General features: G+C 45.6%; 1 protein-coding gene across 5 annotated transcripts in view; it reads left to right on the top strand.

Annotated features, from left to right (window-relative positions):
• The window catches only part of LOC115476154, a 184,846-nt gene that overhangs the window by 46,285 nt on the left and 115,601 nt on the right, over nucleotides 1–22,960 (top strand). For all 5 annotated transcript variants that reach the window (XM_030212359.1, XM_030212360.1, XM_030212361.1 and 2 more), the window contains exons 3-4: nucleotides 7,971–8,190; nucleotides 19,626–19,783. In XM_030212359.1, coding sequence (XP_030068219.1) covers nucleotides 7,971–8,190; nucleotides 19,626–19,783 — 378 coding nt within the window. The remainder of the gene's footprint in view (nucleotides 1–7,970; nucleotides 8,191–19,625; nucleotides 19,784–22,960) is intronic.

Below are 22,960 nucleotides of genomic sequence, written 5' to 3'. Positions count from 1 at the left end.
GCCATTCTCCCAGAGATCCTGGGAGACCTGTTGCGCCCGTCCCCTTCGGTACCCGGGGGTGCCTGCGCCACCGGTACCGTCGAGTGAGGCGCCGGCTGGCCCTTTGCCCGTGGTGAGGTCTCCGACATCGGTACCGCTTATGGTACCGGCTGCCGCCGCCTCCCAGGAAGACTCCCCGACGACGTCGGTGGAGGGAGCTTCGCCGGTGCTGCTGAGGGAGTCTACCTCTCGACGCTTCCCACCGTGGCCGTGTTTCCACAGAGTCGAGTCGGGCACGCTTCAGACAAGTTCATGAACTTGTGTCTGATACCGATGGTGAGGCCTCGTGGGGAGGAGGAGGAGGACATCAGATATTTCTCTGACGAGGAGTCTGATGGCCTTCTTTCTGATCCCACTCCCTCCCCTGAAAGCAGCTTTCTCCTCCCGAGAGTCTGTCTTTCGCGGCCTTTGGTCAGAGATGTCTCACGGCCATCCCCTTCCCTGTGGTTGTGGAGGATGAGCCCAGGGGCTGAAATGTTTGAGCTCTTGGACTATCCTTCTCCACCTAAGAAGCGTCCACACTACCCATGCATCATGTTGCTAAAAAAGACATTGCTGGCGAACTGGACCAAGCCTCTAACTAATCCCCACATTCCCAAGAATATCAAATCCCAGTATCGGATCCATGGGGACCCAGGAGCTGATGCGCACGCAGTTGCCTCCGACTCTGGTGTGGTGGATCTGGCCCTAAAGAAGGCTAAGAGTTCTAGGGAGCATGCTTCGGCGCCCCCGGGCAAGGACTCTAGAACCTTAGACTCCTTTGGGAGGAAGGCCTACCATTCTTCAATGCTCATGGCCAAGATTTCAGTCCTACCAGCTCTACACAAAGCATTCATATGCGGAACAATGTGCGGCAGTTGGCGGGCTTGGTGGACAAGCTCCCTTCTGAGCAAGCCAAGCTGTTTCAGGAGGTGGTCAGGCAGCTGAAGGCGTGCAGAAATTCCTGGCCAGAGGGGTATATGATACCTTTGATGTTGCGTCCAGGGCCGCTGCTCAAGGTGTGGTGATGCACAGACTCTCATGGCTGCGTGCCTCGACCTGGAGAATAGAATCCAGCAGCGGATTGCGGACTCTCCTTGCCGAGCGGACAACATTTTGGGGAAAAGGTCGAACAGGTGGTAGAGCAGCTCCACCAGCGGGATAACGCTTGTTCGACAGATTCATCCCGCCGGCAGCTTCAGCATCTACCTCTTCAGGTAGACATTTGTATGGGGGAAGGAGGACGTTCCCTACTCTTCTGGTAAGCGTAGGTACAATCCTCCCTCTCGACAGCCTGCGGCCCAGGCTAAGCCCCAGCGCCGCACCTCATCCTCAGCAGCGTGCGCCTCAGCCAGCCCCACAAGCTCCCCAGCAAAGCGGGGGCGATGCTTTTTGACTGGCTCCAGAGAGCATAGCCGATGTCAAAGTGTCTGTGCCAGAACAATCTGCCGGTCGGGGGGAGGTTGAAAGTTTTCACCAAAGGTGGCCTCTTATAACCTCCGACCAGTGGGTCCTCCAATAGTCCGCAAGGATAACACCTCAATTTGGCCTCGAAACCTCCAATTGCCCACCAAGAGCTCAATCCTTCAGCTTCCAGCACAAGCAGGTACTTGCAGAGGAACTCTCCGCCCTTCTCACGCCAATGCGGTCGAGCCCGTGCCATCCGTGCAAGAAGGGCTGGGATTCTATTCGAGGTACTTCCTTGTGGAAAAGAAACAGGGGGGATGCGGTCCCCATCCTAGACCTAAGGTCCCTGAACAAATATCTGGTCAAGGAAAAGTCATGATGCTTTCCCTGGGCACCCTTCTTCCCATGATTCAGCAAAACGATTGGCTATGCTCTCTGGGCTTAAAGGATGCTTATACAACAATCCCGATACTGCCAGCCCACAGACAGTATCTTCGATTTCGTCTGGGATCACGTCACTTCCAGTACTGGTGTGCTACCCTTTGGGCTCGCCTCTGCGCCCAGAGTGTTCACGAAGTGCCTAGCTGTGGTAGCAGCAGCGCTTCGCAGGCTCGGAGTGCACGGTTCCCTTATCTCGACGATTGGCTGGTAAAGACACTTCCGAGGCAGGAGCTCTACAGTCCATGCAGATGACTATTCAACTCCTGGAGCTACTAGGGGTTTGTGATAAATTACCCAAAGTCCCACCTTCTCCCAGTACAGAGACTCGAATTCATAGGAGCTCTGCTGGATTCTCGGATGGCTCGGGCCTATCTCCCGAGACGAGGGCCAACAATCTGCTGTCCCTCGTCTCCCAGGTACGAGCGTCCCAGCAGATCACAGCTCGGCAGATGTTGAGATTGCTTGGCCACATGGCCTCCACAGTCCATGTGAGTCCCATTCGCACGCCTTCACATGCGATCTGCTCAATGGACCCTAGCTTCCCAGTGGTTTCAGGCTGCTGGGGATCTAGAGGACGTGATCCACCTGTCCACGAGCTTTCTCAAATCCCTGTATTGGTGGACGATTTGGACCAATTTGACTCTGGGACGCCCCTTCCAAATGCGTCAGCCACAAAAGGTGCTGACTACGGATGCGTCTTTCCTGGGTGGGGAGCTCATGTCGATGGACTTCACACCCAAGGAAGCTGGTCCCTCCAGGAACGCGATCTGCAGATCAATCTCCTGGAGTTACAGCGGTCTGGAACGCTCTGAAGGCTTTCAGAGATCGCTGTCCCATCAAATTATACAAATTCAGACAGACAACCAGGTTGCCATGTATGAGCATCAACAGCAGGGGGGCACCCGGATCTCGCACCCCTGTGTCAGGAAGCCGTCACATATGGCTCTGGCCCGCCGTTACGGCATGTGGCTCCAAGCCACATATCTGGCAGGCTTAGAACAACAGTCTGGCCGACAGGTTGAGCAGATTAGGCAACCTCACGAGTGTCGCTCAGCTCCAGAGTGGTGCGCCAGATCTTCCAAGTGTGGGGCACCCCCTTGGTAGATCTCTTCTCGCTCTCGAGCCAACCACAAGGGTCCCGCAGTTCTGTTCCAGACTTCAGGCCCACAGTCGACTGGCATCGGACCGCTTCCTCCTGGACTGGGGGAAGGCCTGCTGTATGCTTATCCTCCCATACCTCTGGTGTGGAAGACTTTGTTGAAACTCAAACAAGACCGGGGCACCATGATTCTGATTGCTCCCTTTTGGCCGCGTCAGATCTGGTTCCCTCTCCTTCTGGAGTTGTCCTCCGAAGAACCGTGGAGATTGCCGTGTTTTCCGACCCTCATCACACAGGAGCGAAGGGGCGCTTCATGCATCCCAACCTCCGGCTCTGGCTCTCACGGCCTGGAGGGTGAGAGCGTAGACGTTTGCCTCTTTGGGTCTGTCGGAGGGTGTCCTCCGTGTCTTGCTTGCTTCCAGGAAGATTCCACTAAGAGGAGTTTACTTCTTTTATGGAGGAGGTTTACCGTCTGTGTGACAGCAGGCCTTAGATCCTCGCTCTGTCCTACACAGACCCTGCTTGAATACCTTCTGCACTTGTCTGAGTCTGGTCTCAAGACCACTCTGTAAGATTCACCTTAGCGCAATCAGTGCATACCATGACCGTGTGGAAGGTAAGCCGATCTCAGGTCAGCCTTCAGTTTGTTCGCTTCATGAGAGGTTTGCTTTTGTCAAAGCCCCCTGTCAAACCTCCTACAGTGTCATGGGATCTCAATGTCGTTCTCAACCCAGCTGATGAAACCTCCTTTTGAGCCACTGAACTCCTGCCATCTGAAGTACTTGACCTGGAAGGTCATTTTCTTGGTGGCAGTTACTTCAGCTTGTAGAGTCAGTGAGCTTCAGGCCTTGTAGCCCAGGCCCCTTACACCAAATTTCATCATAACAGAGTAGTCCTACCGCACTCACCCTAAGTTCTTGCCGAAGGGTAGTGCGGAGTTCCATCGGAACCAGTCAAATTGTCTTGCCAACATTCTTTCCGCCGTCCTAAGTCCTGGCCCTGCTGAACGTCAGCTGCACACATTGGACTGCAAAACGAGCATTGGCCTTCTATCTGGAGCGGACACAGCCCAACAGGACAGTCCGCCCAATTGTTTGTTTCTTTTGATCCCAACAGGAGGGGAGTGGCTGTGGGGAAACGCACCATCTCCAATTGGCTAGCAGATTGCATTTCCTGTCCTTATGCCCAGGGCTGGGCTGGCTCTTGAGGGTCAATGTCACGGCTCACAATGTTAGAGCCATGGCAGCGTCAGTGGCCCACTTGAAGTCAGCCACTATTGAAGAGATTTGCAAATCCACACATTCACATCTCATTACTGCCTGCAGCAGGATACCCGACACGACAGTCGGTTCGGGCAGTCAGTGCTTCAGAATCTGTTCGGGGTTTAGAATCCAACGCCACCCCCCTAGGCCCATGTTTTATTCTGTTCCAGGCTACACTCTCTGTTAGTTGGATAAGTTGTTAGGTCAATCTCAGTTATGCCCTCGCCGTTGCGAGGCCCAATTGACCATGTTTGTTGTTTTGAGTGAGCCTGGGGGCTAGGGATACCCCATCAGTGAGAACAAGCAGCCTGCTTGTCCTCGGAGAAAGCGAATGCTACATACCTGTAGAAGGTATTCTCCGAGGACAGCAGGCTGATTGTTCTCACAAACCCGCCCGCCTCCCCTTTGGAGTTGTGTCTTCCCTTGTCTTTGTCTTGCTACATACGGGACTGACGAACACGAGCCAGTTCGGGCGGGAAGGCGGCCGCGCATGCGCGGTGTGCATGGGCGCGCGAGAGCTAGCAAAGGCCATTGCTAGTGAAGTTTTCCGATTGGAGGGGCTGCCGTGGACGTCACCCATCAGTGAGAACAATCAGCCTGCTGTCCTCGGAGAATACCTTCTACAGGTATGTAGCATTCGCTCTGCAGTTCTGAGGTCCAGTAGACTATTCTTATTTTGCCATGTTGGGTTTTGACCTGCTAAGTTTGATACCACAGGTAATTTAGGGCTTTCCAGGTGGTCCATTCCCCGCTGCTCTTGCAGGAAGCTGTTTAGTTGAACTGATAGCCATGCAGATCCCAGCAGCAAGGTCTGTAAGTCACACCCAGAACATTGCTTTGTCAGTTACAGCGATGACTGCCTGTGGAAACAATGATATTACTATTAAATGGAGCAATGTGACACAATTTAATTGTTTATTGAATCAAAACAAGTAGTTTTTTTTGCAGCAAAACCTGCTTTAGAGAATCCATGCAGAAAAGAATAGGGCTGGTGTCCTGAGGTTTAGGGAGTTGTTTCCAGAGTGTGGCCCCAGGATTGCCAACTAGTCCAGAAGAAGGAGCCTTCTGCTTTTGATACCACCAGTAGTGAATATCCAGTGTGCTGCATAAGTGAAAGAGGTCCTGAAAATATAGGACCATGGTTACTAACCTGTAATTGATTAATGTACATTAAGACGGCTAGCATGCTATTTTACCACAAGATTAGGTAATGGGAGTAGTTACTAATGCACCTTAACCATGTTTTTATGTTTCAACAATTTTTATTGATGATCAATAGAATAGACAAAGACTTAACAGTTCTGTTAGCAACAATTGAGTAGTTCCTCACATTTATACAATTTGGTACAGGTCTTCTTCTTTATCATCAAGAGTTTACATTTTCTCCCTCCCATCTCTATACCTTTATGTTTCTACATATTTATTGATGAAATTGCAGATAAGTACACATCCCACTTTTTGTCCTGCATTTAATACAAGTCGTGATTATCAAACCTAAACATTAAAACGAGTTGAACATTAACCTTTGAACATTTTATTCCCCTTCACACCCTATTCCCCCCCCCCCCCAGTTTTAACCCCACCCCCCCGGGGTACAGTGTAATCTTCCTGACTGATTGTAATTAGCAATGCTCTACTTGCCCAGTTTTGAGTTACCCGTTGTTCTTCCCCGTTATTCCGCTATCTTCTACCCTCTCCTCCTCTCCTAGTCCTTCGTCTTTCTCTCCCCCCCCCCCCCCCCCCCCCCAGATTCGTCTCTGTGCCATCCTAGGCCACGAGGCACCCTCACCGCCCCAGTCCCACTTCCTCCAGCTCTGCTTTTCTGTGCTGCTCTTATAGTTCTCCTCAAGATGTCGAGTTCAATACCAGACTGCGGGCTCTATGGGATAAGGCTTGAATATATCCCAGGTTAAAAGAAACAATTTTTTCCGCTTGAACGTCGAGCGGGCATACTGGAGTTCCAATAACATCAGCTTATGCAATCTATTCCTCCATTGCCGGTATGATGGAGCCAGATCGGTGGTCCACACCCCCAACACTACTCTCTTGCCCAACATCCCTGCTTTCCGAATCAGCAATTTAAAATGCTTATCTTGTAGCCCAAAGTCCTCAAAGCGGTCTAATAGAAATCCTGTCGGGGATAGCCTCACCGGTCGCCCCCCCCAGTTGTTCCAAGTAGCAGGCCACGTGTTTCCAAAATGTTTGGATTTTCTCACATTCCCAAAACGCATGTATGAATGAGTTTATCTCCTTCTTACATTTCGTGCAGATTGGAGAATTAATCCCTCCGGAGTTCTGCACTAATCGACCCCAACGGTATACGCCCTATTAGTTTAACCAAATCTATGGAGGCGGCCGGTAATCCCAAATCTTGGCTCCACTGTAGTTGTAGTATCTCCTTCCCTGGTTTCTTCTGTATTTTATCTAATGCTGATTTTAATGTTGAGATTGAGATCCCCCTATCCTGAATAGGTTAAAAAAAAAACTCGAGTATTTTCTGTCTGTGGGGAATCGCTGGTCCACTGTATTCAGGCTTTGGACATAATGTTGGATTTGCCGATAAGTGAACAGGTCCCGTGTCTCTACCTTCCCAGATGCCAACATTGTCTCCCATGTCCACATCTTCCCTTCTGTGTCTAACAGATCTTGGATATAACGGATCCCCTTGCTCTCCCATCGTCGGAAACTACAATTGTCATTACCCGGGGCAAACTCCGGGTGCCCCACTATTGATATGTGATCCGATTGCCGCGGATTCCCTCCGAGCAATGGGATCAAAACGTTCCACGATGCCCAAATCAACCTCAGAAGATGGTTGTCACGTATTTCCTCAGGAATTTTACCCATAGGGCAGTGTATTAACGAAAAAACTTTCCATTTACCATATGTTGCCTGTTCTAATGTCCAAGGAGCGTATCTTTGTTTATCCAGGACCCAGTCCCCCAGATGCCTCAGTAAGCATGCCCAATTGTAGTCCTGCATGTCCGGCACCCCTAATCCCCCTTGGCTCCATGAGCCTAATAAGTTTTTTAATTGGGTTCTTGGTTTCTTCCCTTGCCAACAAAACTTGGATAGTAAACTATATAAGGCTTTAATTTCTTTCTTAAGAAGCTGAATCGGTAAGATTTGTAGTATATATAGCCATTTGGGAAATAAAATCATATTAAATAATTGTATTCGTCCATGTAAGGATACGGGTAGGGTTGTCCACCGGGATAGCGTCTGTCCCGTCTGGTCCAACAAGGAGGCCACGTTTAGGTCTCGTATCAAGAATGTTTTGTATGGGAGTTTAACCCCTAAATATCGAAATTGTCATGTCGCCCACTGCAAGGGGGAACCGTCCCTCCCAATGTCTATGCACCAGCAGGCTAGTCAGCAACGCTAGCGATTTATCTAAATTTAGTTTGAACCCTGAAAATCCCCAAATTCTGCAATGCTGTTCATTAAGTTTGGAAGGGATTCCTGGGGGTTAGTCAGGTGCACCAAGAGATCGTCCGCGAAGGCGCACCTTAACCATGTTAATGTGCACTAAATCAGTGGCACACGTTAGCAATTAAACCCATAGTTAGATGCCAGATCACTGCTTTAGAGTGTTAGCTCTTGTATAGAATATGAGAGAGACAGGAAAGCTGAAGTCACATGTTTCTGCTTTATATAATAATTTTAAAATGTTTTGGTTATTGATGTTTCAATGTCTCTGCCAACCTTATTTTATTTCTTGATGCCTCCTCTCCTAAATGAAGTGGACCAGGTGTTTCCAGAGAACTCCAGTCGTCCCCTCCTCCAGCTGGGCCCAGACGCCGTGGCTTTGTACCTGGGTAAGAGCAGCAGCTTCCAGCCGGGCACAGCTCTCTCTCTGATTGGCCTGGTTGATGCCCTGATATACACTAGGGGAGACAGTACAGACCCGGAACTCCTGAAGATCCTGACCCCTGGCAGATTTATCTTCTATGAGAATGAAGGGTAAGAGGCACAGGCACGGAAGGATGCCAGCTTTGATACACATACTTCCTAGAATGGGCATAGGGTGACTACATAAGTTGGTGATGCAGCTGCATGACTGCACTAATGACTCCGAGGGCCAGATGCACTAAACCTTAACAACCCTCTAACAACCCTTTAACGAAGGAAATTCCTAACCGTTGCATGCATTAAAGGCCTTTTTCCAACGAAGCAAGCAGCTAATGAAAACGGAATACAAAAGAGTAACTAGCATTGTAATGTGGGCAATTCGGGATGCAGTAACACTACCGACGATCACACCGAATCATTTACCGCGACATATTAAACGTATGGTCAGAGCAGTCATAAAGGCCTGAGCTGTCATCTCCCCGCTGCCCCCTGCACCATAAAAATCAAAGCTGGCATGTTTAAACAGAAAAGTGAGATAAAAAAAATAAAAACACCACAAACACTGGCTCCCCGCTTTCCCCTGCATAAAATATAAAAGCTTTACAAACATCAAAAAAGGATCGGGAAGGGGCAAAGGCGCTCATCAGTAGCGTCCTGTATGGACGGCCTTGCCCCCCCCCCCCCTCGAGATTGCCGCTGTTTCCCGCTTCCGCCCTTTACTAAATTAAAAATTGAAAATAAAAATCTAAACTTTTGCAGCGCTGGGCCCCCCTCCCTTCCTGTCTTGATCTTCTTCTTTGCCCAACACTGCTCCGCCTCCCACCATCCTCCGCCCCTTGCCCCGCCCCCCTGAGTTTGTCGCTGCCGTTCCCCCCCTCCAACGGACCCCCCCCCTCTGCTTTACCGGCCGTGCAGCGCCTCTCACCTGTGTGTGAAGGCGCTGCACGGGATGAAACAATGGATCGTCGATCGCGTCTGCCTCCACCGATGTCTCCTTCTTCCTGTGCCCGCCCTCCTCTGACGTAAGTTACCTACATAGGAAACTTATGTCAGAGGAGGGCGGGCACAGAAAGAAGGAGATAGACGTCGGGCAGAAGCGATCGACGAATCATTGTTTCATCCCGTGCAGCGCCTTCACACACAGGTGAGAGGCACTGCACGGCCGGTAGAGCGGAGGGGGGATCCGTTGGAGGGGGGGAACAGCGGCGATGAACTCGGGGCGGGGCAAGGGGCGGAGGATGGCGGGAGGCGGAGCAGTGTTGGGAAAAGAAGAAGATCGAGACAGGAAGGGAGGGGGGCCCAGCGCTGCAAAAGTTTAGATTTTTATTTTCAGTTTTTAATTTAGTAAAGGGCGGAAGCGGGAAACAGCGGCGATCTCGGGGGGGGGGGGGCAAGGCTGTCCGTACAGGACGCTTCTGACGAGCGCCTTTGCCCCTCCCGATCCTTTTTTGAGGTATGTTTACTTTTGTAGTGATGCAGGGGGAAGCGGGGAGCCACGTGTTTGTGGGTTTTTTTTTTGTTGTTGTTGTTCTGATGTTTGTGGCATGCGCAGAGCAGCCAGCATATGCGCATGATTTAAGGGCCGATTACCAACGGGGATTATGAATCTTTTGATACATTGTACTTTTCAATACCGCACCGAACATGTGCGACTTGTTTTTTTGGTACATGCTTCATTTTTTCAAATTCGTTAGGGAGTTTAACGTTTTTGAATTTTTTACGTTTGGTTGATGCATCTAGCCCTGAATGTCTGCTTCCTAGTGCTGCTTCTCTGCTTTGTAAGAAGGGGAAATTTCATCCTAATGATCTTTTGAAAGAGAGCCGAGGAATGGTCAAGTAAATATTAGTGCTTATGTAATAGACTTGCACCCCTACTGCTAGCATGAAGGTTTGTATTACATGAGGAAGTATGACATGATAGAAATGTTTCACTGATATGATGCTTGTTTAATTTTTTCATAATAAGTACATAAGTACATAAGTACATAAGTAGTGCCATACTGGGAAAGACCAAAGGTCCATCTAGCCCAGCATCCTGTCACCGACAGTGGCCAATCCAGGTCAAGGGCACCTGGCACGTTCCCCAAACGTAAAAACATTCCAGACAAGTTATACCTAAAAATGCGGAATTTTTCCAAGTCCATTTAATAGCGGTCTATGGACTTGTCCTTTAGGAATCTATCTAACCCCTTTTTAAACTCCGTCAAGCTAACCGCCCATACCACGTTCTCCGGCAACGAATTCCAGAGTCTAATTACACGTTGGGTGAAGAAAAATTTTCTCCGATTCGTTTTAAATTTACCACACTGTAGCTTCAACTCATGCCCTCTAGTCCTAGTATTTTTGGATAGCGTGAACAGTCGCTTCACATCCACCCGATCCATTCCACTCATTATTTTATACACTTCTATCATATCTCCCCTCAGCCGTCTCTTCTCCAAGCTAAAAAGCCCTAGCCTTCTCAGCCTCTCTTCATAGGAAAGTCGTCCCATCCCCACTATCATTTTCGTCGCCCTTCGCTGTACCTTTTCCAATTCTACTATATCTTTTTTGAGATACGGAGACCAGTACTGAACACAATACTCCAGGTGCGGTCGCACCATGGAGCGATACAACGGCATTATAACATCCGCACACCTGGACTCCATACCCTTCCTAATAACACCCAACATTCTATTCGCTTTCCTAGCCGCAGCAGCACACTGAGCAGAAGGTTTCAGCGTATCATCGACGACGACACCCAGATCCCTTTCTTGATCCGTAACTCCTAACGCGGAACCTTGCAAGACGTAGCTATAATTCGGGTTCCTCTTACCCACACTTTGCACTTGTCAACATTGAACTTCATCTGCCACTTGCACGCCCATTCTCCCAGTCTCGCAAGGTCCTCCTGTAATCGTTCACATTCCTCCTGCGACTTGACGACCCTGAATAATTTTGTGTCATCGGCGAATTTAATTACCTCACTAGTTATTCCCATCTCTAGGTCATTTATAAATACATTAAAAAGCAACGGACCCAGCACAGACCCCTGCGGGACCCCACTAACTACCCTCCTCCACTGAGAATACTGGCCACGCAATCCTACTCTCTGCTTCCTATCTTTCAACCAGTTCTTAATCCATAATAATACCCTACCTCCGATTCCATGACTCTGCAATTTCTTCAGGAGTCTTTCGTGCGGCACTTTGTCAAACGCCTTCTGAAAATCCAGATATACAATATCAACCGGCTCCCCATTGTCCACATGTTTGCTTACCCCCTCAAAAAAATGCATTAGATTGGTGAGGTAAGACTTCCCTTCACTAAATCCGTGCTGACTTTGTCTCATCAGTCCATGTTTTTGTATATGCTCTGCAATTTATTCTTAATAATAGCCTCCACCATCTTGCCCGGCACCGACGTCAGACTCACCGGTCTATAATTTCCCGGATCTCCTCTGGAACCCTTCTTAAAAATCGGAGTAACATTGGCTACCCTCCAGTCTTCCGGTACTACACTCGATTTTAGGGACAGATTGCATATTTCTAACAGTAGCTCCGCAAGTTCATTTTTTAGTTCTATTAATACTCTGGGATGAATACCATCAGGTCCCGGTGATTTACTACTCTTCAGCTTGCTGAACTGACCCATTACATCCTCCAAGGTTACAGAGAATTCGTTTAGTTTCTCCGACTCCCCCGCTTCAAATATTCTTTCCGGCACCGGTGTCCCCCCCAAATCCTCCTCGGTGAAGACCGAAGCAAAGAATTCATTTAATTTCTCCGCTACGGCTTTGTCCTCCCTGATCGCCCCTTTAACACCATTTTCGTCCAGCGGCCCAACCGACTCTTTGGCCGGTTTCCTGCTTTTAATGTATCTAAAAAAAATTTTTACTATGTATTTTTGCTTCCAACGCTAATTTCTTCTCAAAGTCCTTTTTTGCCCTCCTTATCTCCGCTTTGCATTTGGCTTGGCATTCCTTATGATCTATCCTGTTACTTTCTTATTCTCTTAAACTGGACCCTAGCATACCTGGCTGGTTCCCTATCCCTTGTGAGTTGAGGAAGGAAGTATTTTCCAAACCCAAACTTAAGTGCCACCCAGTACGGTACTTTTGTGACATATGTGAGTCTAGACAGCCCTATGAGACAGACAACTGGAACCTGAGTCACCCCCATGAGCCATTCCAGCATAGCAGCCAACTTTTCAAAACCATTGCGGTGCTGAATGAATGAATGCAAACTTGCGCAAGAAGTCCTGGTATGTTGCTCTGAGCCAGAAACAAGTAGCGGGGAGCAGCAGCGGTCCATTTATTTGGCTGGTGGGGCTCAGTGTCCCTACCAGCAATGGTAAAGGAGTTCAGAGATGCCAAGGGTGGCCCATCTCAAAGCTGGAGGTTTACCACCACTATTCTGGAGATTGAAGGCCAATGAGTTAAGTTTTTCTTGTGGGCTCTAGCCATGTCTAAAACCAGTTCTGGCAGATGCACTTTCTAAAACTGACATATACATAATACATACAAACCTTAATTATTGTCTTCTCATTTCCATCTTCCAAAATTCCAGACAGCAGCTTTACAGATCAGCAGGACCCAAAGCAGTCCAAAACAAGTAAAGTCAGAAACACAGTTTACACCTAATTATTCAACAACCCTTAGGATTCACCTTTGGGTTTAAAAAGCAAAACCATGTGTATGTAAGGACTGGATAAGTGAATTAAAACAAAGTTTAAAGCAAATGCCCTTGTATATGTAATTATTGGTAGCAATAATGAAACAGTGATAATCATAGCAAGCAGCCTGAGCCAACAGATTGATTTTCCATTGAACATATTTATTATTTATTTATGACATTTATACCCCACATTTTACTGTACAATTTAATATTAAAATTAAATAATTAACTTTGTATAAACTTGGCAGCTAATAGTGTGCTAAACTGGACAATGTTGGCAAATTTAGACTGACGACAGAACTTCTGCATGAGAGAAGCCCTTCACTCATTATTCAAAACCTGTCTGAAATAGTAGTAATAAAAAAGGCAAGTACATTTTTATAATATACCACTGAATAGAACAAGCAAACTATCTCTGTTACCTAGATAACCTTTTAATTAGTGGAGGAAAAGACTTCAGAAACTCTACAACAGCTGATCCAACTTATAACAGGACCGCTGATTGCTCTGCTGCGTGGCCAATTATTCAACTCACGCTGGCGAGAATCCTCATCAGTCCAAATCCTCTCTCACTAGCACTATCAGTAATATATTTTTTTCCACATTTTTTAAAATTTTTATACATGCTGTGCAGTGTAAAAAAATAGAGCAAATACTTAGCTGTGGCTGTGCTGGAATGATAGCGAATGTCCGCACCCCACAGCGAGCCCCTGTTTCGCTCAAAGCTTCTAAGGGGCTGGACTTTTCATCTTTTCACAGCACCTACAGTAATAAGAAAAAATTCTTACTAGCGATTATCCCTTTAGAGAGGAGCGCTCTCTACTTTTACCACCTATATGGGACCGGTAGATACCTTCCACAAGCCACCAGCCAGCGCGATCATAACTGCTATACTGAGCCGGGGCAATTTAAACTACTTCCGGGTTATTATCAAACAATCCTAACACCCAGTCTATTTAGAAGTTGGGAGACTTTCTAGTTGAATGCTATTTAAAGGAAAACCTTCCATTCAATTTTGTTATTGAGACCTTGCGGAATTAAGGATTTTAATTTATAGATCCAACGCTGTACCACTGCAGTCCACAAAACAAAAGGAGCAATTTCCCACATGTTATCTTTTTCTTTTGATGTAGGCATAGGAAAAAAAGATGTTAAGGCTCCCAGATTTCAACCTAATGCTTTTTTTTTTTTTTACTTGTACTTATAAATAGTAAATTGGATTGTTAAGTATCTGATTCTTCTAACATTGTGTCTGTTAACATCTCTGCATGAATACAGGGAGTCCCTATAACCAGCTTCCCTCCCAATGACACATTGATTTAAAAATTTAGGACAAATTAATACTCTCTGTGTACATCCCTATGCTGCACAAGCCCAAGCCTGCATGTTTAACTTGTGAGATCAAATAAAAATGCTACCAACAATAAAGAACGACAACTTGGATAGAGCAACTCACTTGCACCTCAGTTCCTTGACTCTTGTTCTGCCATGTTTAATTTTTTAAAAGCAGTGCTAGAGGCACACTTCGGCAAGAGCAGGCTGCTTCAGCCAATCCCAGGGGCCTTCCTTCAGCCTGTCCTGCCCCCGAGGGCTGAAGGAAGGCCTCCAGGATTGGCTGAAGCAGCCTGTTCCTGCTGACGTGTGCCAGCACTGCTAAAAAAAAAATAATAATAATTGTGGCAAACATTTGAGGCAAGTACTGGTGCTAGGGGAAGAAAAAGGGTGAGCAAGAGAGATACTGTATGGGGGTGGGGGGGTGGGGCGGACAGTGGGAAGAAAAGATGCACAAACAAGCCACAGGGGGAGGAGGAGGACAACGATGCCAAGAGGGGACCCAAACCCAAATTTTGAGAGTCGGTTGTTAAAGTAGCTACTTTAAACAACCAACTTCCGAAATTCTTTAAAAATTGACAAACGTCTCATGTGAGCCAGTGCGAGCCGACTCCAGCACACCACTGCTCGGGTCCCAAAATATTAGAGGTGCTCGAGCACCCACAGAGTCGATGCATATGCATTCCAGCATTTACTATGAGCTTAATTATTCACACCCGAATAGGTAAAAAAGCAGTACGTATACAAGTATGAAATCCATCTGTGCCAGCTAAGACTATGGTAACACTACAGTGAACTGGCTGAGCAGTGAGAACCTTAAATTGCTTTATATTCATGTAGAGGGGACAGGTCTGAAACAGCATATTGTTTTGTGGATTAACATGGCAATTAAATTTGCACTATTTTATCCAGAGCTGTTCTCACAATGTAAATATCAGGAGGGATAATTTTAAAAAATTGTGCTTTGGTGATGAAGGTGTATTTGCCTGTATGTCTTTATAAAATAACTCAACAATACAAAATCCAGGTGTTTATATATGTTTAACAATACATAAAATTAAATAAATGTGATTGTACTCCGAAAACAAACATGACCATAATTTCTCCAGTGGTCACCTCTTATCTATCATCGCACAAAAATTATTCTGATATGTTGGTCATAAAACAGTCTTATTAGAAATCACTTATCTGTGTAACATACATAGTAGATGACGGCAGAAAAAGACCTGCACGGTCCATCCAGTCTGCCCAACAAGACAAACATATGTGTAAACCTTACCTTGATTTGTACCTGCCTTATTCAGGGCACAGACCGTACAAGTCTGCACAGCAGTACTTCCCGCCTCCCAACCACCAGTCCCGCCTCCCATCACTGGCTCTGGCACAGACCGTATAAGTCTGCCCTCCACTATCCTCGCCTCCCAACCACCAACCCCTCTTAACTTCATTCTCCTAACACATTTTGTGCCCCGGACTGGCTGAGGACGCCACGAGAGCCAGCCACGAATAAGACTCCTGGCAACTTCATTTTTTTGTGCGGCATAGTCAATGATCTAGACCAACTGTCCTCAACCCAGTCCTCAGGGTACATCCATCAATATCCAGACAGTTCATTACTGTCTTTATGAAATAACCCCACTGTTATAAAGTTACTCAAGTGTTTGTGGATACCTGCGTATTTTGGACCATATGCCATTACATCTGGATTCTGTAAAGGTCGCACAAATTTGCATGCCTAAATTTGGCCGTGATCCTGAGATATGCACACAACTTAATTAGTTAACAAGCCAAAATAGGAGTGGCCTAGTGGTTAGGGTGGTGGACTTTGGTCCTGGGGAACTGAGGAAGTGAGTTCGATTCCTGGCACAGGCAGCTCCTTGTGACTCTGGGCAAGTCACTTAACCCTCCATTGCTCCATGTAAGCCGCATTGAGCCTGCCATGAGTGGGAAAGTGCGGGGTCCAAAAATAAAAAATTAGCGGCAGTAATTGAGCAGTAAGAATCAACGATTGATGTTAATTGGTACCAATTAGGATTTCCACACGCAACTAGCTGTGCGCTATTCTATAACACTGGGAGTCCAAATGCCATAGCACGCAACCCAAAAGGGGGCATGGCCATGAGTGGGTCAGGTCCTTTCAAAAATTTGTGCGCAGTGTTATAGAATACCGGGGATGTGTGGACTTACACCTGATTTCAGCAAGCATAAGTCCCTAGTGCCCAAATTTGGGCACAAGAATTGGTGCTACATGCTATTCTATAAAAGGCCTCAGCCTGAAGCGACTTTCATAGAATAGCGATGAGCGCTGATTTTTTTTTCTGGCGGCAGTGTTTGAATAGAATATAGATGAAATGGAGGTAAAAACTAAATTATTCCTCAAAATATATGATTTATCTTAACTTTTCACTGCCATTTCTTTTCACTGATCGAATGAACACAGGATGAACCTACGAGAATAGGTCTCCCGTCTGAAGGGATGTGTCAGTGAGAAGTTAAGATATATATCATCATATTCTACCGTCATTGAAAAATCACTGTTAAATGGATTTATCAGGTTGATATGTCGCTAGTATAGCGAATTATGAACAGCTCCTGAGGATACCAACGGCGAAACACAGCACTGTGTAGAGCTACGAATCATTGTTTTACATATAAATCATTGACATAAGAATGTGAACATCATCAAATAAATATTTATTCTATCAGCTGTTTTTTGGCTGAGGAAGGACTATTACTATTATGAAGTAATCCAATACGGTATGATGGGACAAAGAATTGACTTGTAGAGTGCAAGAAACTTTCAGTAGAGGACTTTGAATACAATACTTTAAAGTCTATGAACATTTTATGAGAACAATGTGTAGTATGTAGTAAATATATGTTTTGTATTGTGTTTAGTAATAAAATGATTTCATATGATAGTGGAGAAACATGATACTTAATTAAGATAAATATTGCAAACATATATTTGAATACAACTTTATTCCTGTATAATTTTTGAAGACAGTGTTTGAATACCATTTGCTGAATCCAGCCCATATTGTGCAACTCTGCCCCAGCTCCATCCAGCCTTTTTCCCCAGAAGTGTCTGTGTGCGTATCGTGTAAACATGTATTAGTAGTGCGTAGTTTTACAAGCATGTACCTACCTCCTGCCTAGTTCAGCATGGAAAGCACTGTTTTACATGCTGAAGTTACCCATATAAGTATAATGATTAGTAGCCCATGTCGTTGCAAAGTATGTGGATATTTTGTACCCATTTTAAAATAACATCTTTATTGAATCCAAAGGCCAGTTACAAAACTCAGACTCAAAAACCTCTAACATAGTTTCATCTAAAGCATTGTAACAATGAAGGGAAACACCTGGCGCAAAATATGATGCTGAAAATGGCAGACTGTGTCATTACCCAGCTGCAACAGTCCAAGTCCCTGGGGAGATGACATTACTGTGATATTTGGCAACAATTTGTTAAACTCAGTGCTGAACCAAGTTCTGAGATTCCGGGCACCACATGACCATTTTCAGAACAGACTAGGATGGGATGGGAGAAGGGGTATGCCTTGTAGCGCTATAGAAATGATAAGTAGCAGTAGGGGAGGGGATGGGGTTTCAAACAGTTCAAAAAGTAGCCAATTATTTTTAAACCTTTTATTATACAGTACCTTGGGAACCACAAGACGTGTTAGAATCAAAGCAAGACAATGCTCGGTATGGAACAGTTTGCAACAGATTAAATCCATGTATTCTAAACATCAGTGTCCTGTACTTTTTCCTTGTTTTGCTACTCTCCCTGTCTCACCCCCCCCCCCCCCACCCCCACCCCCGGACACACACCTGCCAGTTTTCAAACACAAACTCCACAGGCACATTCTCTTTTCTGAATTGCCTGCAAGGATTATTTGGGTACAAAGTGCCCACTTACTTCGCACCTGCAGTATCTCCAGATGACAGAACAGGAGCAAAACAGCATGTGTACATTTATTTTTTTTTTTTAAGTTCAAATAAATTTTATTGAAGGAATTTATGGAATATACAAAAGAAAAAGCAGAAGCAACAACATTAACCGTGTTATAGCATGTGTACATTTGAAAATACAATAGTATGTTTACTGTCCCAATTTACACGCTCCCTTGGATATGTTTTTTTTAATGGTCTTACTGAAATCATGCATGTTGTGAAAGCAGCACTGTGAGGAGGACAAATTACCCAGCTAAGGAGGGAGGTTATGAAGCTGCATTAATAGTACATGTTATTTGCACCTTAATGCAAGGGCACTAAAGCAGGTCATCTTGCCCTAATGCAGCATTATTTAGGTCAACATAGGGTACACAGAAATGAAATACGAAACATGCATATGCATGCAAAAAAGCTTATTACTATGTAAATACGATACTGTGGCTTGCTGTATGTACTGGGTACACACCGCAAGCTGCAATATAGCCAGTAAAGTAATCACAGATAAAAGCTGGGGTTATTTTGCCACGCAATGGCCGAGTGCCCTGAGCACTGCCTTAAAGGGGGCGGCATCATTAAATGAAAAAAGCTAGCTAGAGTGTGCTCCCCAAGCCCTAAGCCCCTATAGGGCTATACCCCCAAATAAAGGGCCCCTGACCCAAAGTGGTGCATCAGAATGAACTCTCCTTCCCTAACGGCTCCCTTACTTTTTAAACCCCCATTTGTAAGTCACCCCTCCCCCTGGCCTTCTTGACTGGAAAATTTCCTTGTGTCTATGGTCCAGGCAGAAGTAATCCCTAGTCACTCCTGTCCTCACTGGCACCATCATCCAAAATGTTGCCAGCAACCCCTAGGGTAAGTCTCACGGTACTACCACTTGGGTCAGGTTGCTATATAAGTGCATCACAAGCAGCGATTTTCATTTACCATAGCAGTCAGCAATCTGAGGTACTGAAACACTACAGGTTGGTGACTCCTTTGGTAAATGAAGGTGAGGCAAAAGCCACCTTTTATTGCATCGTGATAACTCCCTGCCCCCTCCAAATCTTTGAAAATGGCCTCATTAGCTTGCTTTATTTTAATTTTTTTTTGCATTTACATCAAGAAATGTGATATCTGAATTTCAGAGACTTTTTGCTTCCAATTACAACAAGACTTTATTTCATGTCTTGAATGCTGTGGAGTGTTTTCACAGTGCTTCTCAAACTGGGTAGGATCACAGGAGATGTAAAGTTTGGGAAACTTAATTTTCATTTTATGCCCTATTTGATTATCATAAATGAAGGCAATATAATCGCTTTTTGTAGATTAAATTGCATTTTCACAATGAAAATTGGGTTAGGTACTACTTTGAATGGTTCCTCCACACTGTGGTTGTTATCTCTGAGCAGTGATCAATGCATCAGTTCAGTTGTAAGTGCTTTTCCAACATGATGAGGGTAGAGGGGATGTGGAAGAGAGCTTCTTTCCTCTTACCAGCCCCTAAGTATCTCTGGATTCAGTCCTAACTTTCAGTGAGGAAGAAGGTGATGTAGCTGTCTCTACATGTTTTAAGGTTTGAAATATTTTAGTGTTTATGCTTTCTTTCACTCATTCTTTTAGGTTCCAGCCTGGTGATGAATCCATGAGCCGCTGCAGTTGCTGCAGCATTGTCCGTGATCCCTCAGTATATGTGCTGAGCCACCCAACCCCAGGTCAACCAAACCAGTGTCCCAGTAGGAACTTCAGCCAGAGCATCACATTCTGCCTCCGTGTAGTGGGTGAGTGAGCTTACTGCAAACACATCACCCCACACACTTAGCAGTAGAGACCAGATTAGAGTGCCTTCCCCTCCCAAACACTCACACAGTCTTTAAAAATCCCCCTCCCCCCAAGTTATTATAGTTTAGACAGACCATTGAGTAGGCAGAGAGAACAAGTGTCTTTGAGCAGGCTTGAAATAAAATTACAGTTTGATGTATCTTACATCTATTGTTTACTGGTATTTTAACTTCTAAAACTAGAAGACTTTTCCGAGTGGATGCATGTTTGTAGGCAACATGGAATCTATTTACTCTTTGGGATCCTGCCAGGTATTGAGATCTAGATTGGCCACTGTTGGAAACCAGGTACTGAGCTTGATGGACCTTTGTCCTGACCTACTATGGCAGATCTTATGATATGTTTGGAAGTCAAAAAATGTACTTTTAACTGAGTTTCGTGACTTGCCAAGATTGTGGTACAACCCAACACAATTCCAAAATTGACCCAATTCTGCCATAGAAAGAGTAAAATGACAAGGGAACATTTTATAACATATCTGTAATACAGTGAAAAACAATAGATGGCTTTGCCTGTAATTTCCATTATATTGCCATTGCTGGAGTGGGCATAAAATATTGATACAACAAAATCATATGATTCCAAAATTCCATCTTTTTCACATAAGGTTATTGGTCAGTATTCAGCCGGCAGAGGTCAGCATTTTCTTAAATGCTAACCCCATTGGGTGAATTAGTCCCAGATATTCAGTGCTAGCACCTATACAGGTTTTGACACTGAATATCTTGGTATTTGGCAGTACCTAGATGTTATCCAGATATGGCAAATATTCAGTACTATACACAAATAGTCAAGTGGGCATAGTTAGGACTATATCATGTTTGCATTTGAATTTATTATTTCTAATCTAGGGCTGCGTACAACATAAGAATAGCCATACTGTGTCAGACTAATGGTCCATCTGGCCCAGTATCCTGCTTCCAACAGTGGCCTATCCAGGTAACAAGTACCTGGCAGAAACCCAACTAGTAGCAACATTCCATGCTACCAATCCTGGGGCAAGCAGTAGCTTCCCCCATGTCCATCTTAATAACAAACTATGGACTTTTCCAAGTATTCCCATGAAATTTCATTAAGTGTCCCCTCATCTTTGTAATTTTTGAAAGAGTGAAAAATCAGTACACTTCTACCCATTCTACACCACTCAGGATTTTATAAACCCCAATCATATCCCCTCTCAGCCATCTCTTTTCCAAACTGAAGAGCCCTAACCTCTTTAGCCTTTCCTCATATGGGAGGAGTTCCATCCCCTTTATCATTTTGTTCGCTCTTCTTTGAACTTTTTCTAATTCCACTGTATCTTTTTTGAGATATGATGACCACAATTGAACGCAGTACTCAAGATGAGGTCGCACCATGTAGGGATGCAGAGACATTATAATATTCTTGGTCTTATTTTGCATCCCTTTTCTAATAATTCGTATCATCCTGATTGCTTTTTTGGCCGCTGCCACACACTGGGCAGAAGATTTTAGCGTATTGTCTACAGTAATACCTAGATCTTTTTTTTTTTAGTTCTCACTCCTAAGGTAGACCCTAGCATCAAATAACTATGATTCAGATTATTCTTCCCAATGTGCATCACATTGCATTTGTCTACATTAAATTTAATCTGCCATTTTGAAGGACAGTCTTCCAGTTTCCTAAGGTCTTCCTGCAATTTTTCACAATCCGCATGCGTTTTGACAAATTTGAATAGTTTTGTGTCGTCTTCAAATTTAATCACCTCACTTGTCATTCCATTTTTCAGATCATTTATAAATATGCTAAATAGCACCAGTCCTAGTACATATCCTTGCAGCACTCCACATTGAGAAAAATGGCCATTTAACCCTAACATTTGGCCTGCCCTTAGAGATCGCCGGCGTTAGAGATTGGTTTTTGCCAATAATGGAAACTAATGGCGGCCATCTCAAACCTGGCCAAATCTAAGCTATTTGGTTATGGGAGGAGCCAGCATTTGTAGTGCACTGGTCCCCCTCACATGCCAGGACACCAGCCGGGCACCCTAGGGGGCACTGCAGTGGACTTCACAAATTGATCCCAGGTGCATAGCTCCCTTACCTTGGGTGCTGAGCCCCCCAAGCCCCCCCCCAACACCCACTCCCCACAACTGTACAGCACTACCATAGCCCTTAGGGATGAAGGGGGGCACCTACATGTGGGTACAGTGGGTTTTGGAGGGCTCCCATTTACCACCACAAGTGTAACAGGTAAGGGGGGGATGGGCCTGGGTCCGCCTGCCTGAAGTGCACTGCAGTACCCACTAAAAACTGCTCCAGGGACCTGCATAGTGCTGTGATGGAGCTGGGTATGACATTTGAGGCTGGCATAGAGGCTGGCAAAAAAATGTATTTAAATTTTTTTTTTTGGGTGGGAGGGGGTTGGTGACCACTGGGGGAGTAAAGGGAGGTGATCCCCGATTTCCTCCGGTGGTCATCTGGTCAGTTCGGGCACCTTTTCAAGGCTTGGTCGTGAACAAAAAAAGGACCAAGTAAAGTCGGTCAAATGCTCGTCAGAGCCGGATTTCTTTTTTTCATTATCGGCCGAGGCCGGCCATCTCTTAACCACGCCCCCGTCCCGCCTTCGGTACACTGCCGATACGCCCCCTTGAACTTTGGCCAGCCCTGTGATGGAAAGCAGTTAAAGCCAGCCAAAATCGGCTTTCGATTATACCGATTTGGCCGGCCGTAGAAGGCCGTCCATCTCCCGATTTGTGTCGGAAGATGGCCGGCCTTCGAAAATAAGCAGAATAGCCTCCTATCCCATGACTTTTTAATTTTCTCAGGAGTCTCTGATGAAGAACTTTTCAAAAGCTTTCTGAAAATCCAGGTACACTACATCAACCGGCTCACCTTAAGCCACACGTTTATTTATGCCTTCAAAGAAATGAAGCGACTTGGTGAGACAAGACTTCCCTTGGCTGAACCCGTGTTGACTCTGTCCCATTAAACCATGTTTGTCTATGTGTTCCATAATTTTATTTTTTATAATAGTTTCCACTGTTTTCCCCGGCACTGAAGTCAGGCTTACTGGTCTGTAATTTTCCGGATCACTTCTGGAACCCTTTTTAAAAATCAGCGTTATATTGGCCAGTCTTCAGGTACTATGGATGA

Source organism: Microcaecilia unicolor, chromosome 8 (genome assembly GCF_901765095.1).
Source record: "Microcaecilia unicolor chromosome 8, aMicUni1.1, whole genome shotgun sequence".
Classification (NCBI taxonomy): Eukaryota; Metazoa; Chordata; class Amphibia; order Gymnophiona; family Siphonopidae; genus Microcaecilia; species Microcaecilia unicolor.
Note: the sequence above shows the minus strand (reverse complement) of the source record. Positions and strands in the feature narration are given on the sequence as shown.